The sequence below is a fragment of the Patagioenas fasciata genome, chromosome 3 (assembly GCF_037038585.1).
Source record: "Patagioenas fasciata isolate bPatFas1 chromosome 3, bPatFas1.hap1, whole genome shotgun sequence".
NCBI lineage: Eukaryota > Metazoa > Chordata > Aves > Columbiformes > Columbidae > Patagioenas > Patagioenas fasciata.
This window is the reverse complement of record NC_092522.1, coordinates 39,498,133-39,514,056: the sequence shown is the minus strand read 5'-3', so window position 1 is coordinate 39,514,056 and position 15,924 is coordinate 39,498,133. Positions and strand designations below refer to the sequence as shown.

General features: G+C 39.2%; 1 protein-coding gene across 7 annotated transcripts in view; it reads left to right on the top strand.

Moving 5' to 3' along the window:
* Positions 1-15,924, top strand: part of LTBP1 (latent transforming growth factor beta binding protein 1) — a 196,513-nt gene that overhangs the window by 135,421 nt on the left and 45,168 nt on the right. For all 7 annotated transcript variants that reach the window (XM_071806163.1, XM_065835819.2, XM_065835820.2 and 4 more), the window contains 4 exons: positions 260-382; positions 3,762-3,881; positions 8,334-8,456; positions 10,497-10,619. In XM_071806163.1, coding sequence (XP_071662264.1) covers positions 260-382; positions 3,762-3,881; positions 8,334-8,456; positions 10,497-10,619 — 489 coding nt within the window. The remainder of the gene's footprint in view (positions 1-259; positions 383-3,761; positions 3,882-8,333; positions 8,457-10,496; positions 10,620-15,924) is intronic.

The window sequence follows — 15,924 nt, the reverse complement described above, 5'->3', positions numbered from 1 at the left end:
TACATGCAGTGACACTCGTGTTTGCAAGCACAGGGCAGCTCACTGGACTTCTTCCTACAGCCTGGTTGTTTCTAGACCTCATTCTCCCAGTGAGCTGAAGGTAGAACCGCTCATTAAGAACAGCTGTAGGGCTGTGGCTTGCAAACACCTTCAAAAATCCCAAGTTACTTATGCTTAATTAAAGCAGAGTGTAGAGGAGATGCAAGCATTTGGTAATTTCATGGCGAAGCAAAGTTTCTCTTCTCTTTTTCATCTGCAGATTTTGATGAATGTTCGAGACCTCATATTTGTGGGGAAGGCTTTTGTATAAATACTCTTGGTTCATACAGATGTGAATATTGTGATAGTGGATACCAAATGAACAGGAGAGGTGAATGTGAAGGTAGGTTTGGACTCTTCACCACTAATAATACAGTAGCAGTTGCTGAGCCAAACAGCTACAGTAGGACAAGCTATTTGTTCACATTGACGGCTGTTTCTGATCTCAGAGAACTTTACATCTGTTCCTTTATTTTTTAAGAAATCTGGCCATTAGATGGAAATATTAAAATAACACAGATTTTTTTTCATGTTTAACTTTACATTTTTTGACCTGGTACATTTCTTTTAATTCCTTTCAATCTCCATTTGCTATTTGTTTTCCGATGGAATGCCTTGGCACAGTGATTTTATATCTGTGTTCAGAGTTCCCTTCCCCAGTCCCTCATTGTGCTTATTTCCATGGATAATGTCTCTAGCTTAATCTAACTGCTGCATTTCTGTCGCAGCTACTTTCTTCATTTAATTTGCCTTCAGATCTTTTAACCTCCCCCTGTACAGCAGCTGAACGTGGCAGAATGTTCTAAATGACATCACTGTTTTACCTACAGCATGTCCTGGATGGTGAAGTTACCATTTATTCATACCACAAAAACAATGCTAAATGTTACTGCTGTTTGGAATGATTCGCGTTGCCTGCTGTTCAAGGGAGAATTGGCACTACAGCTTGAGTAGAAAAGGGAGAATTCTCACAGGGCGTAATCTTAAACAAGAAGCCTTTTTAACAACTGTCCCGTCTTTTCAGTTATTTGATACCTAGAACCACAATTCAATTCCTATTATTTAGATTTGAGACACTGCAAAGGAGTTCCCCTGCTATGGACAGAACCATCTTGCGACAGCTATTTTAAGAGCTCTTGCCACGGAATCTCATAACTTCATTGTCAGCCCTCCCCTGCATACTTTACCAAGTTTCTATCAAAAAAAAAAAAAAATCTGTAACTTTTCCTACATTTTAACAGATAGTAAATGATAAGTTTACTTTTTTAGATTTGAAAATATATATCCAGCAGGTATTTCATGTTACAGGATATCCTAGGACATCTGACCTTCAAAACTACAAATTATTTTTAGTGTGATGCTTTTGCTTTTTTGGCTGTTCTTTTTTCATTTTCAACTTGAATTGTGAACTAAATACCACAAGCAGCCATTTCATTTTAAACACGGTTTTGCTCATGCTGTAGTCTAAGTTACTTAGGACAGAATAAAGTTACTGACATGTTAGGTTGCGTAGCAAATACGTGACTTAAAGCCGCTGTGGATATAGCTGCTCTGAGCATTGCTAAAAGAATCATCATTCTATTCAGACAATTTTTAAAAAAATTTAAATAAATGTTTCACACACTCTGCTCTTAGAACTACTGTTTCCAAATCTTCTCTGTCAGTAGGGAATCTGCGATTAAAATAAACTAGAAGTCAGAATATCACAGTGCGTCAAATTTCTTACTAGCTTGTATTTTAAGTAGTGTTCTGGTAGTCCTCTACCATTTAACTTAACAACATGCAGTTTCTGAAACCAAGTTCTCTGTTGAAATTTATTTAAGCTTGCTTAAGGGAAAAACCCTCTTACACTAAATCCATCAAGCCAAGGAAATGACACATTCGGCGAATCATTTCACCATGTCATTACACCTCCACGTTATAGTCACCCTACTGACAGATTCCGGATTCCACAAATAACTCCTTTCCACCTCCTCCACACTTCAAAAACAAAGGCAAGAATCTTCCAAGCTGCACACAGTGCACACAGTTCACTTACACGTCCTCACCCCACCTGCATTCTGCCTCCAAGCTATTCTCATTCAAGCTCTGTCATGGGCCTAGCTTGGGAAACATAAAGAGTGCATGTATGGTTTTGGTTTTAAAGCCCGTTTATGTAGAACAGTGTTATAGGCAGACCTGAACATAATTGCGTTCAATTAAGTAGTCCTTTAAAATCTTGTGATTTCTTTAAGCTTTGAAGCATTTAGACTTTATTTTGACTGAAAATTTCTGTACCAAATACATCATTCATGTTGTGTGTTTTGAGGGCAAATACATTCCAGGCAGTTCTGAGAACAATTTTCAGCAGAAGCGGATTTTTTTGTTAATTAAATTTTTAAAAAAATCTCACAGCAGTTTCACTGAAAAACATTTGCATGTCTGCATTGTGGCAGCTGAAGAGGCCTGTTGCTGGTTTTATGTGAAAATATTCTCATCATGATTCTCTTAAAAATATGATATGCCCACATCCAGTGGTTTATTTGGAGCTGGCATATTGGAGCTTCAGTTGTCTGAAAGCTGGAGCATTGTCCAGTTAAATTACAAGTGTTGGAGACTACACTCCTGTGAGCTTGTTCCCAAAACTAGGAATAAATTTCCTCCCTACTATCTGTGCTGGAGTAGTCCTTACTTGCAGAAGACAACCACGAGGCTTGGGGCAGGGAAGGGACAGGAGCTGAGGAAGACAGGTTTAGAGGTGATTTTGGTGACTTCATTAGTTCTGTGCTCTGCTGTGAAGCAAGTATTTGGTAGGAAAGATTATAATTATTCTGTAATTAAAGACCATATTATAAAATGATAGTCAAGTCTGAGAGCAGACTAGAATGAGGCTGCCCACACAGTTTTAATTCCAGGATCTTCTGATCATTGGTCACTTGACAGCAACTTGTGTTTGAAAGTCACTTTTATATGCAGTCTCTTTTAGATGGCATGTGTTGCATGTATTATGGGTTTCTTTGGTGCAGGATAAGAAGTTCTTGGTAGGTGCTTAGAGCCTGGACAAGAGATGGATGAGTTTTTCAGGACCTGTCTCTTGTTTTGTCATGGGTAAACAGACTAGGACCTCTCCTGATGCAACGAGTCCCTCTCTTATCACCCCAGAAAGTGATGTGTGTGTTGGTTGTGCTGGCTTTCAGACATAATTAACTCCTTGCTCCCTGTAAACATCTTTGATTACTCTTCACAAAATTGAATTTATAGTCCACATAATACTTACATGCTGCATAACTCTAGGACACTGGAGAATGCTAAATTCCTCTTGGTTTTGAGAAGCCAGAGTTACAATTTTATTGTTGCAATGCACTTCCAAAGTTTCTTGAGACTGACTATAGGAAGAACCTCAGGACACTTCAATATGGTAATGGTGTGATGTAAGAAAAGTTATTCTTATCTATCTAAGCCAGAAATCTGATCTGCTCTATGTTACACTGTGAATCTTGAGTAGGTGCTCCATAACAGAAAATTCAGATTCGGTTGCATGCACTATGATCTAATTTATTTCTCAGAGATGCCCCTTCACAGGTACAAATCTGTGCAAACTTGTTCCTTCCTGGCTCTCTAGCAGGTAACGTACACAACTCTTTAAATGTAACATGAGCACAGTTAGAATAACCAGATTAGTTTATTGTTCAGTGTGCTGTTATGGCTTTGACCGATATTTCCTTTTATCTTCTCTTGTGAAGACATTGATGAATGCCTGACCACAACTACTTGTCCAGATGCACAGTGCATTAATGCTCCTGGCTCTTACCAGTGCATTCCCTGCAGAGTGGGATTCCAAGGCTGGAATGGACAGTGCCGTGGTATGTTCAGTTCTCTTTCTGTCTCTGGTTATAGTTCCTGTTCCGAGATGCTGTATTTCCTATTCCATTGATGTTACAACCTGATGACGGCACTTGTGCCCAGGGTTCCTGTTTCGTTCAATAATAATTGAACATATGAGATTTTCGAAATGACTGTTTTTTCAGACATAGTATATATATGGAAATCCTGGTTCAGTGTTGGTGAATGAACATTGAATCTAGGCTGCAAACAACACAATTATAATTATAAACAAAATTATTGAAATAGAAAATAAAGAACTGAAAAGGATGTATTATCAGTGAAATGCTAGTAGGCCATTGTTTGGAGGTATTAACAAATAGAAAAAACATGTGCTAACACATCAGTGTGACTCACAGGCTTTTCAATAGGGTATGGGAGTTTGCTTACAGAGCATATTAATGGAAGTTCTTAATTATCTTTACTTCCAACAAAGCATTAGCACATCTTAAAGCAGCTTGTCTCACTTCAGGTTTTTAGGATGGATTTCTCATATCATAGTTTTGTTGATTTGTTTTTAAATGCTAGATTTTTTTTTTCCAAATCAGTTTTTACTATTTGAGATATAGGTAGAAAAGAGCAAAGGAATCCATTGTGCAAAAAAATAAATAATCTTTTGCAGTTTTGAGTGCCACTTCCTGAGGCACTACCAGAAACTTAAATTTGACCTCAGTTGTGAAGAATCTGCTGTCTGTTATGAATCCTCCTGTCCACTCTGTAACTCATGCCCTGTAATTTATCGTGGTTGGAGTAACCATCTTGCCTAAACAGGTGTATAATAACCTACACAGGGGATGTTTGTATTATTGTTATAGGTCACATTGGTGGTGTACTTCCCATAGATTATTTCCTAATCGCTCCCAATTGCTGTGACTTGTTTCAGTTCATTAAATGGTCTAAGAGCATTGTTTTGGATGAAGTAGCTCTGGAAGATGAACATCTCCTGTGCTGCAGCTGCAAATGGACTTTTGATCTGTGGAGCAAGACTAGAGCCAAGTTGCAATGAAGCACCTGAAAAATGTATGGTGTGGCTGTCAGAGGCTCACCACCAGTTTTGCTGTACAGATTGCAGCTTTTTCAACCAGTTTATTTTCTGAAGAAGGCATATTGTAGCAAATTATTTCCGTCTGAATATTTGCCTGTTACTATTTATGAACATGTCATAGTTGCGTTATTTGGTCTTGTAATTTACTTATTGTGCAGGAAATTATTTCTCAGGTAATTTCATTTATTTTAGTGGACTTACAGCAAGTTATGAAATGTTTACAAAAAACTCATGTGGTTCACTTAGCACACATTACTCCACATTCATCTTTGTTTTGCTCCTTCCCACCTGCCTGGATTCCTGCTTGTGGCACATGAACTCTGTTAGAAGGGCTTCCTCTTAATTCCTTTTTTAGACAATGTAAAGTTGACTTAATTTTGCATTCTTTCCCTATATTAAGCTTGATTTCTATGCCTATTTATGAAAATAGCCTACTTGAAAATGCTACAGCATAACTTTAATTTGTTTCATTCTTGCTAACCAGGTTAGTAGGAGCAGAATGAGAGAAGTCACTGCTCTGCTCAGATTTACAAACAGAACTAAGTCACGTAAAGGATAGGTCTTTGTTCCAAGTTGCTGATACTTTTTGTCCTTGTGTTACTGCATGGTTTCCCTTTTTCCTTTGTTTTATGAAATGATCTAAGCCTAGGCATCTCACTCACATCATTAGTGATGTGATCAGTCTTCATTTTCTGTTTATGCTAGACTTACGTCATGTTGGAAATGAGCCACACACATTTTAGAAAATGTAATGCAGACAGTTTGTCTTAAATCTGTAGCTTTGTAATTTGGTACCATTTAAATACCCTGGAAAGGAAAATTTTTCTCAAGTTATCTGTGAAGGCTATTTAAATCCATTGTTCCAGAAATTCGTTTCTGCTGTTAGTTTAGGTCATTGCAGCGCTGCTGGTTTTCCCCAGTTCTGTTTCCAGTATTTTTTGTTCACCTCGCCTTATTCCTCTGTGGAAAGTCTAGAGTAACAATTCTGCAGTTCTTTGATGCTATTGATACTGTAATCTTCCAAGATTTAAAGCCAGGAACACGGCCACTTTTGTTTAATAAAGGCAAGTCAATCAGTTCTCTTCAAACTTATGTAGAATACATTCACTTGCTGTTTAGGTGGTAATATCCAATGTGAGATGCATATCAGAAGAAATGAAAAATGTCACCTGCACACTCTGCCCTCTCCTTGTCTTGAAATTGCTATTGTCCCTGGTCCCTCAATGTGTTTGTGTTGCACATACAGTTTGAAATATTTTTTTTAGGTTTATTTACAACCATTGATTTTAATTTTTTTTATCTTTCACCACATTTTCACATTCAAATAAAGTATTATGATGTAGAAATAAAGTTGTATGTGAAAAAGGATAAAGTACAAGACAATAAAGTAGTATGTGAATCTAGAGCACACTTCTGTGTAGTGATGAATAAATGAAAAAAATTAAACTGACAAAACTTTCTAGACCACTTCGCTTTCATGGTTATCACTGTGATAGATTTTGCAGGTGTGTGGTTAACTAACAATATTCAGCTTGTACCACACCACCCATCAGAAGATTTCAGAACTAATAGAGAGGTCAGCAGAGCTGATGCATATACCTCTAGGCCTGCCGTAGGGAGCTTCAATAGAAGCAGTTACAGTGCTGGACTTCATCTCAGAAGGTTTAAGTTCTATTGCTGGCTTTATGGGAAAGTATCTTGATCCTCAAGTCCTATCCAGAAACCAGAAATAATATTACAGGCTTCATTTTCAAGTAGCTTGGACGTAAGTAGATGAAAGTGAATCTGTAAGAAGCAGGTTTGTTCTTCAGTTGGACATTCACATGCCTGACTGCTGAATTAGGTTCAGTGCATCTTAACAAATTCTTGAATTAAAGCATTGATCATATACATTGAGAGCAAAGGTTGAGTTTTATTATGGAACTGCCGCAGCAGAGCACCTGCGGGTCTGTGCTATCACCTCTTGGGAGGACCTGCCGCTTGATGTTCTTGGCCAAGCTGCAACAGGGCATCTTATTTACAGAGTCAGAGGCTCCAGTGAGGAAACAAGAATTGTCAGTCATTTGAAATACAGACAATAATGGTGATGTCGTTTGTGTCTGGGGTGAGATGGGCCTTGTCAAAGTGAGATTGTACAGGAGCTTGTAAAGTGCCATGAATGATAAATATATGAGGAAAACAGTTACTGCAGATATTCACAACAGCTAATAAGATCTATGATGATGATTTAAAGACCTCTAATCTGTTTCCAGCTCTCCCTGTGCTACAGCTGCCTAAACAGCTCAAGAGCCTCAGATAATCAGTAGTTTTACTCCTTTATGTTGATGTATTTTGTGTGCCTTGTGGTGGCAAAAGACAGGATAATTGGGAGTAATATGTTTTCTGGCACATAATGGGACATAAGGTGTAATTCTTTTTCTGCATCGGTGAAGCTAAAAAATACAGCTTTTTCCATACAAAGAGGGACATCTGCTTGGTGTTAACTACATCCCCAAAATAAATAAAACTTGAAAATTAACCTTTTATTTTTTTAGTTGAAAACCACTCCTAGGAAAAAGACAATATTGATTATTTTGGAATACTGAATTAATTCTGGCTGAGATTATAACAAAATATGTTATTTATTTATGTATTTGCGTTTTTCTTTGTTGATTTATATGAATTGCATTAGGAAGGAATTCTTGAAAGATATTCTTAAGTAATAGCACAGCAAATTTCATCTTGGCTAAAGTGAGTGACCCATCTAATTAATACCCTTCTTTCAGAGAATGATGAAAGCAGGTGTCTATGGGATAGCTTATAGAAAAACAATTCTTTCAAGTCCTCCCGTAAATAAAGGATGGTTTGTGACCAGGAAAATAGATTTTGCTTCTAAGACCTTTTTTATAGTTCCCTTTTCTTTTTTTTCTAGCTCCTTCTTCAGCAGGTTGGAGGATTCTGACCAGGGCACATGTCTTAATGCTTTCAGAGAGAACAGTTAGAAACACAGCCTTGCCAGCATGAGCTGTGTCTGCTTTTCTGGGCTCTTCCTCGTGATAGCAGAAGGATTAGTGATAATGGTTACAAGGTATTGGCAGCTGCTAGTGCTTTTATCACAGGTGCATATCCTAAGAGGAAATCTCTGTAATGCAGGAATGAGTGTGCCAGCATTTGCTGACCTATTCAGTATACGAAAGCAGTACTGGTTTCAGCTATGGTGGGAAACTGGGGGAAAATTATGGGCAAAATAATCTTATTCAGATATGGTTGATGTGGATGCAGTGAAGGTCACAATATATAGGAAAACTGACTATAACCATTCTTATGGCAGGATTTGAATAAATTCCCAAGCTCAACTGAAAGGTAGTTATACACAAGTGATTCACTTACGCTTTCTTTGTATTCACAGATATAGATGAATGTCAGTATGGCAATCTTTGTACAAATGGACGTTGTGAAAATGTGGAGGGTTCTTTCAGATGTATTTGTGGCGAAGGTTTCAAACTCTCTGCATCAGAGGATCAGTGTGAAGGTACGGAAGAATATGATTAAAATTCATGAGGTTGCACTTACCTTTTACATAAGATTTTTCATCTAATAATATTCCTTTTAATGGAGAAACAACAAATGTACAACACTGAAGCTAAATAACCAAAAACATAAGAGTATGTATTTCCATTTTATGGCTCCCATGGTCACATTGCAGATTTTGACATTTTTTTATAAAACCAATCAAGAATATGTAGTGATATTTGTATTGTTAAAATAGAATTTTGGCAAAATCCTTGGCATTTCTGTCATTTTGGAGATTTGGGCACAGTGGCTTTCGCTGCCTTAATTGCTTTTCTTTCTCTTTTTTTTTCTTTTATGTGGGTGAGTGGAATCAAAAAACCCAGGCTGCACCCTCTTGGAGTCCCACAGGATTAGTTAACACTGACCTGCATTGGTGTCACTGCATTTCTAATAGTACATTTAGTGGAGAGAGAGTTTGGTGGTGTATTTCTAAGAAGGGTACCTGTGCCTCCCACGTGTCAGGTTCTACATTTCTTCCGCATCTACAATTCCTATCAGGACTGCTTCAGTGGAACAAAATCAGGTCTGAGGTCAGAGCAGAGCAGACTGAGAGAGAACCTAGAGTGTATACAGGAGGCATGAATATCCTTCTCCTTAGGGAGCGGGGACTTCTTGAAACCTCTCCCCAAAGGTGAAAATCTGGTAGAATGTCTCCAAGCTGTGGGAGCACAGAGAAACCTGAATGTTTCTTGCCAGATGTTGAGTTTTCCTTCTTTTCCCTTCCCCCCACCCTTTCCTAAGTGTCTGTGTATAGCACCAAACACTTTCAGACTTCTGAGTGCTAAAAATAATACAGTAAAACTAAACGATCGCTCATGTGAATTTGTTCAGGAAGTTTGAAACAAAACATCAGTGTAAGTTAAGTGTCTTGAGCGAGTTAAATGTGCTGTCCAGGACACACAGCAGACTGGTCTTGGGGAAAGTATGTAGACAAAATTTGACTGCTTCCTCTGAGCCTTGCATGGAAAAGGGCCCTTGCCAAGCTGAGCTGGCATGTGCAGACTGTTCTTCTTAAAGTGAACCCTTCAAAAGTCAGGACCCGTAGACGTGCCCAGATGCTTCATGCAGCCTCACAGATTTTGGTGATCCTTAAATTCAAAACTTCTGTGGTTGCAAGGGACCATTACTCAAGAGGTCAAACCACATAGCCGTAACACAGACCTGAAAAACCTCATTGAGCAACTTTCTCCTGTTTGAATTGGAGTGTATTTTCAGAAAGACATTCAGCTGTTCCTAAATCGTAGAAGTGACTAAGAACCTACCATATCAATTTCTCCTCCTTAATGAGTATTTCATAAATAAGGGAGGGGAAACAGGCTTCCTAGCTCAAACAAGACATGTGCTATGCTCTGAATTCAAAGTGCCACTCCCCTCCAATGTTTTGAGGTTTTCATAGGAAAACTTAAGTTTGATGTTCAAGTCCATCAGTTAACCCAGTCTGACCCCAGTTTATGAGAACTGAAGCGCTAAGGGATTAACTGTGATTGTGGAGGCAAAGAGACATTTCCCGACACTTAGGGGATTAATACTGTTACAAGGCATGTATTTAAAGGAGCCTGAAGGTACAATTTAAAAGGGGAACAGCCTGTCAGTGTGCATCTGAAAACCACACCCTGTTAAAAGGCAGTGATCCTGCTGGAAAGTATTTTGTGGGTTTTGCTGACTCACTGTCTTGTTACCTTTGCCAGATAGAAAAGAAACAAAAGCAGCTCTCAAGCAGCATGTGTGTGTATTTTTGTGTCTGTATGTACCCGCTTGTGCTTGAGGGTTGTATTGACAATATAGGAGAGAACGCTGAATGCAATCATCTCAAGGAAAACATCCAATCTGCCATTTCATATATTTTGTGCATCGTATTGACTGCCTGCATTTGTTAATAAGACTAAAAGGAGCAGTACTGGCCCTTTCCTTTTGTGTTTTGTTCAGAATTGGTTATTGCACCATTTGACTGGTAATTGGTATTTTCACGTGATATATTTTCACCATCTCTTTGCTACAGATATAGATGAATGCCAGCAGCGATCACTCTGTATGAATGGACGCTGCAGGAACACAGAAGGATCTTTCAGATGTATTTGTAGCCAGGGCTATGCATTATCAACGACTGGAGATCAGTGTGAAGGTAAGCATGTGGACTTAAACTACCAATGCATTTTTCTCAATAAGATCTTGATTATTTCAGCTACAGACATTAGCTCTTTAGAGAATGGGCCAGAAAGATATGTTGCTTCTCTTTCTTCCTCTATACTGTCAACCTTTCAAAAGTCCCTACCTACACAGCCACATATTTAATGGGTTCTTAGAAATGGTCTCTGTCATCTTTCCACATACGAGAAATCAGCTCATGTGTTTCCAAAAGTAATATTGGAAGAACAGTTGACATTATTACCAAAACCAATAAAGCCTTTCCAAACCTTGTTGCTTAAATTCTGACAAAGAGGTTCTGTATTACAGCATACACTATTCATTTGGGGCCCTGCTAAGCTGAAACTTCTTCTCCAGCTGGTTGTGGGAACCTGTAGCCAGCCACCATAATCTCACATGTAGACTGGCAGGAGAAAATATGTAGTATAAGGTGAGGTCCAGGGGGATCTGCTGGTGCTCACAGCTTTCAATGTCTCAAAAGACAGTCAACATACTGAGCTTGTAAAAACAAATAAGAAGTGAAACGCGTACGGTAAATATAGAGGGAAATGCTGTGTTACGGAAACCAGAAACATTCTATTATCTCTAAAGTAAAACAATTCAATTGCTGAGTAACAGGCAAACAGGTTTTTCTCTAATTAATTATTTTAAAGGTACTCTTTCTTCTTCATCGTTGCCTATACCACCTGATAGGGAACATATTCTGCACTCTCCATGGTCACCTTGAGCATGTGAGATTACTCACTAGTGAGCTCCAGAAAAGATTGTAGCTCAGTTGCTTCCTCCTTTCACCTTATGGGGGGAAAAAACCTCTCAGTTAAGGTCTCACTGTACATGTGGTATTAGCACATAACAGGCCAGTCTCTGGTGTGTTTTCTGTGGCTGTGGATACCATGGAAGACACAGCTGCTCACTGCTGTTCTACCTGATAGTGTTCTGCTCTGATGTTACCCTCCACACAGCACTCTAGGAGGCAGTTCCCACCTTCTGACCCACAACAATAGGTCAGGAAACCTCCTCTTCAAGTCATCAAGGCAAAAGAGCAGTTCGCCCTGAGCCAACTAAATGCTGTCTTCTCAAGACAAACCTGTAATATCAGACCAGACTTTACCATCAAGGATGAAACTGGATTGTCTACATGTAATGAGTGACAGCATCTCTTGAGGTTCTCACCAACAAGGAATAAAGATATCTTATAAAATCTCCTCAGCACACTGATACACTTCGATATTGACCTGTTTGGAGAATCTGGTCACAGAAGAACTTAAACACTGTCTTCTCAGAGTTCCTGTTGAATACCAGCATCACTTTTCTCAGCTTCAGGAAATGTGGGCTGATGATGCAAGGCACTAGAAACTTGCGTCAAAGAATTTTCCTCTCACCTGGCTTCAGGATCTTCATGATCTCTTGCAACAGATGCAGAGATGCGGTATCAAGAGTCAAAGAAAAATGTGGTGGGAAGGGGTCACTGGTCCGTCCTGCCTCCTTAAGGCAGAACAGATCATATGGTGTCATTCCTGACACGGACTCATCAAACGTGCTCTGAGTAGGTTCCAGCAGACAAGATTGCAAACATCTTTTCAAGCAGCCTGTGCCAGTGCTTTGTTGTTCTTGTGTCAGGCTTTCATTTTTTTTCCCTAATGTGTTATAGTAATCTTCTATTGCTGCAATTCAAATTATGAGTTCTTACCTTGTCCACCTTAAACTAGAAAAGGTTCTTCCTTTCCTCTGCATAGCAGAGAGGGAGATGGTGAGAGAGTGGGATTCGTAACTGTTGCAAGCATTTTGGTTCCTTCAGCAAGAAGCCTTACAAACCATCAAGTCTGCAGAGACAGATTTTTGATTAGTTAGCATGTGTGAGCATATGAAATGGTCAGTTAAACCATCCTGTAGTGAAGAAGAGCAAATGAAATACAGAAATTAATTTAAATCCATTGTACTTGAGGACCAAATGTTTTCCAGAACTTCTCTTCAGACTGCATTGGTGCATTTCATACAGCCCAAGAAGTCATAGTAACTGCTGCTGCTCTCCATTGCTATGCAATGACCTGTCAGGACAGGTCTCTGCTTTATCTCTTTCTTGATCCTGTTCAAGGGCAATTTATTCAGAATCAAAAGAAGGATTGGTTCATACAAGGAAAAAGGATAAAACTGCTTCCTCACACCAGAGTCTATGTCTCAGTTGCAAAGGTTTGTAACCAAACCTACAACTTCTCCACCCAAAGATAGGGTGCTTAATTTCTGTAGAGACATTTTGTTCACTGAAGATCTTCATAAATATTACAACTACTGCACAAAATCTATTCACCTCTTGAAGTGGAAGAAATTCTTCTGTGCTTTCATTATATCCCTTCAATATTTTTTGAAGTACAGGATATTACGAATTGCTTTTTACACCTTGGAAATTAAGCTTGAACAGACTATGCTTGTTCTGCTGTCAGAATGTTTTGTGCAACTGGTTTATCTGCTATATATTCACTTCTCTTGTTTCTCTTTACTTTGTGATGTAATTATTTTTGACAGCTACTTGAAGTATTCAGCGAACATTTAGGGAACTCAGTTGACTACAGATTTAAATCTCACATTCTTTTCATATCAGCGGAGCTCCTCAGCCTCACAGCCAGGTTCCCATCTTCGTGAAAATGGCTTTCTGCCTGACTGTTAGTTCAGCCAGCTGTGTGCATGAACTGCAGGGCAGAACTCCCATAAATAGAAAATCACCTTGAGAAGACATCCAGCATTCTCCATGTGATGGCCCCTGATTTTCAGATTAGCCTATTTACCAGAATGTTTTCTAATACTTCACAGAGAAAGGAGGAAAGAGATGACAAAAACTGTGGGTATAGCATAGCACAGTTGTGTGAAAAGAATGGAGTGATTCAAATTCTGTCTAGTTTCTCAAAGACTTAGAGATGGACATTTGTCATACCAGAGGATACCCAAAAATGCATCCTGCTGTAAAGCAAATGTGATCGGCAAATCACTTGCAAGAAACATGCTTATTTATTTAATAAACATTTCTTCTACTTAAGAATTTTCTTAAAAATGTAGCAGCTCAAGAAACAGTTTACTGGTTCAATCATTGTGCAAACTTCTTGGGATATTGCAGAATTTGGCAGAATTATGCTATGTTCATTTTCAGCTGTGCTTCTGGCAACTCTCTGGCTGAAGCTTTTGTCTGGAGGTCTTTACACAGTATTTCCCTTGTTTAAGAATAAAGGTTATTTGCAAATAATTGTTCCATACCTTGGTGTATGCATGTATATGTGCAGTATACATGTTCTGCATGCATCCTTGCACTGATCTCTTAACAGAGTGAGAAAGCTGGACTGAGACGTTCATACTTTCACTTCTACCTGAGAGTAATAATCCATATGTCCATTCCTGTTGTAAAGGCCTGGATACTCTGTTATCCAAGGCTGAAGAACTATTCCCTTAGGCAGTACCTGTAGAGACTCGCTATTTTCTGCTTGGAAATTGGTAGCCCGGAAGTACATGACCATCCACAGGTGGGCTGTGTGCACAAGCTTTCACTTGAAGATAGAAACAGAGGTTACTTCCTAGTGGTCAGAGGTCTTCAAGATGCTTGAACACATGCATGTTTGTTTTCTTTCTGCCTTATTCTCTCACTCAGTGTCTTGTTCTTGAGATAAAGTGACACTGAGAGTATCTGCCCTGTGTTGCTCTTAATATGAGGGAACACAAAATGTGGGTGCACCTGTGGCCTTGTCTCAACTGACAGGAAGTATGAATACGCACCAGTTGGACTTACACATGAATTATACATCTGAAAGAACTTGGGCTACTAGAAAAGAGTCTGTCTGAAGCATAGGAGGCTCCAGTGTTCTAGGAGCCTTCAGAGATTTTGCTAGCCAAAATGCTCAAGACATGCACGTGTAAAGAGTGGCAAAAAGCACTGAACATCTCAAGCATGAGTTCCTGTCTCTGTTTTTTCTGGAGATTCTTGTGCAGCAACCATAAGACCTGTGAAGAGTTGCACTGGAGAAAGGGAGGTGTGCGTCCTATACAGAATATAATGCATTTTGACTGAATTTGGCGAAAGATGCCTTCTTGTTGTGAGACTTGGCATTACCTCAGCACAAGGGAGTCATTAGTTTTTTTTCATGCTCCTGGTCAAAATTAATTGCTGTTTTAATAAACACAATGAAAATTATCGTAAAACATGGTTATCAAAAGGTCATAACTTTGTCAGGATTAAGTGTAGTTTTCTCTGCAATAACATTTCTTTATGTAAGAAAGATATCCCTGTGTGTTATTTTTATCAAATAGATTAAATCCCAGGGATAGTTGCACTCCAATATAGTGTGGACTTTCCAGAGATAAGTGTAGAAATTAGGTCATGTCCTCTTTTTTGATTGCAACTGTTATTCATTCCTTCAGCACAGGAAAAAGTTACAATTCTAATCAACTAAAATCCATGCTTAAGAAATCAGAATAATTAAAGGCAGTAAAAAAAGTCTCTGATAACAGTTTTTCAAAGGAAACTGTCTGCATTATCAGAGCAATAAACTCAGTGAGTTATGAGGTAGAGCATCGTGGATGTAGGGGAAAGGTTTTTATGAAATGCTTCTTTTATTTGACTCTCATTTTCTGTTTGCTTTTAAAACTTAGACGACCAGTCATCAAATACCTCGTGATCTTTAGCTGTAGTGAAACAGAACTGTATAAATGGAATGTAGACACTTGCTGAGTTAATCCTGTACCTGCAGTAGCTGGGTTCTGTTCCCTCCACTGGGCTGCCTTTAAGCCCTTTGAAAGGCAAAGGGAAGAAAAGACTTTAGGTGCAGACAATGCCAATGTCCTGTTCTGGAAATATTTGATTACTATATATCCAGTTTGTATCCTGAAACTTGCCCTGCTGTGTGTCAGTGAGCAGTTATGCCCTGGATGTCAAGAGAGGGGGACAGAGCCTGCAGGCCTGAGGCATGGTGCTGGATTTACAGCTTTAGTGCAAAACCAGCTATTCCGCTTTGTGACCAAGCTGCTAAGCCTGCAAATGGCCATACTGCAGTGCGTGAACTGCATGGAAAAGTAGGCGTTAGCACAGTGGTAGGCACAGGATGGTCCCTGGCCTACAAGCCTCCTGTCCACGCGGTTGGTTGTGAGTTGTCTCCGCAGGCACGTCTTGTCTGGTGTGACACACCAGCTATGCTTGGGCTTGCCCATGCTCTTGGGGACAACTGAGTCAAATCACTTCCGGCTCAGAGATCTCTGTGTAGTGATCTAAACATATCCAAAGGTGCAGATTTTGCATTAGTAGG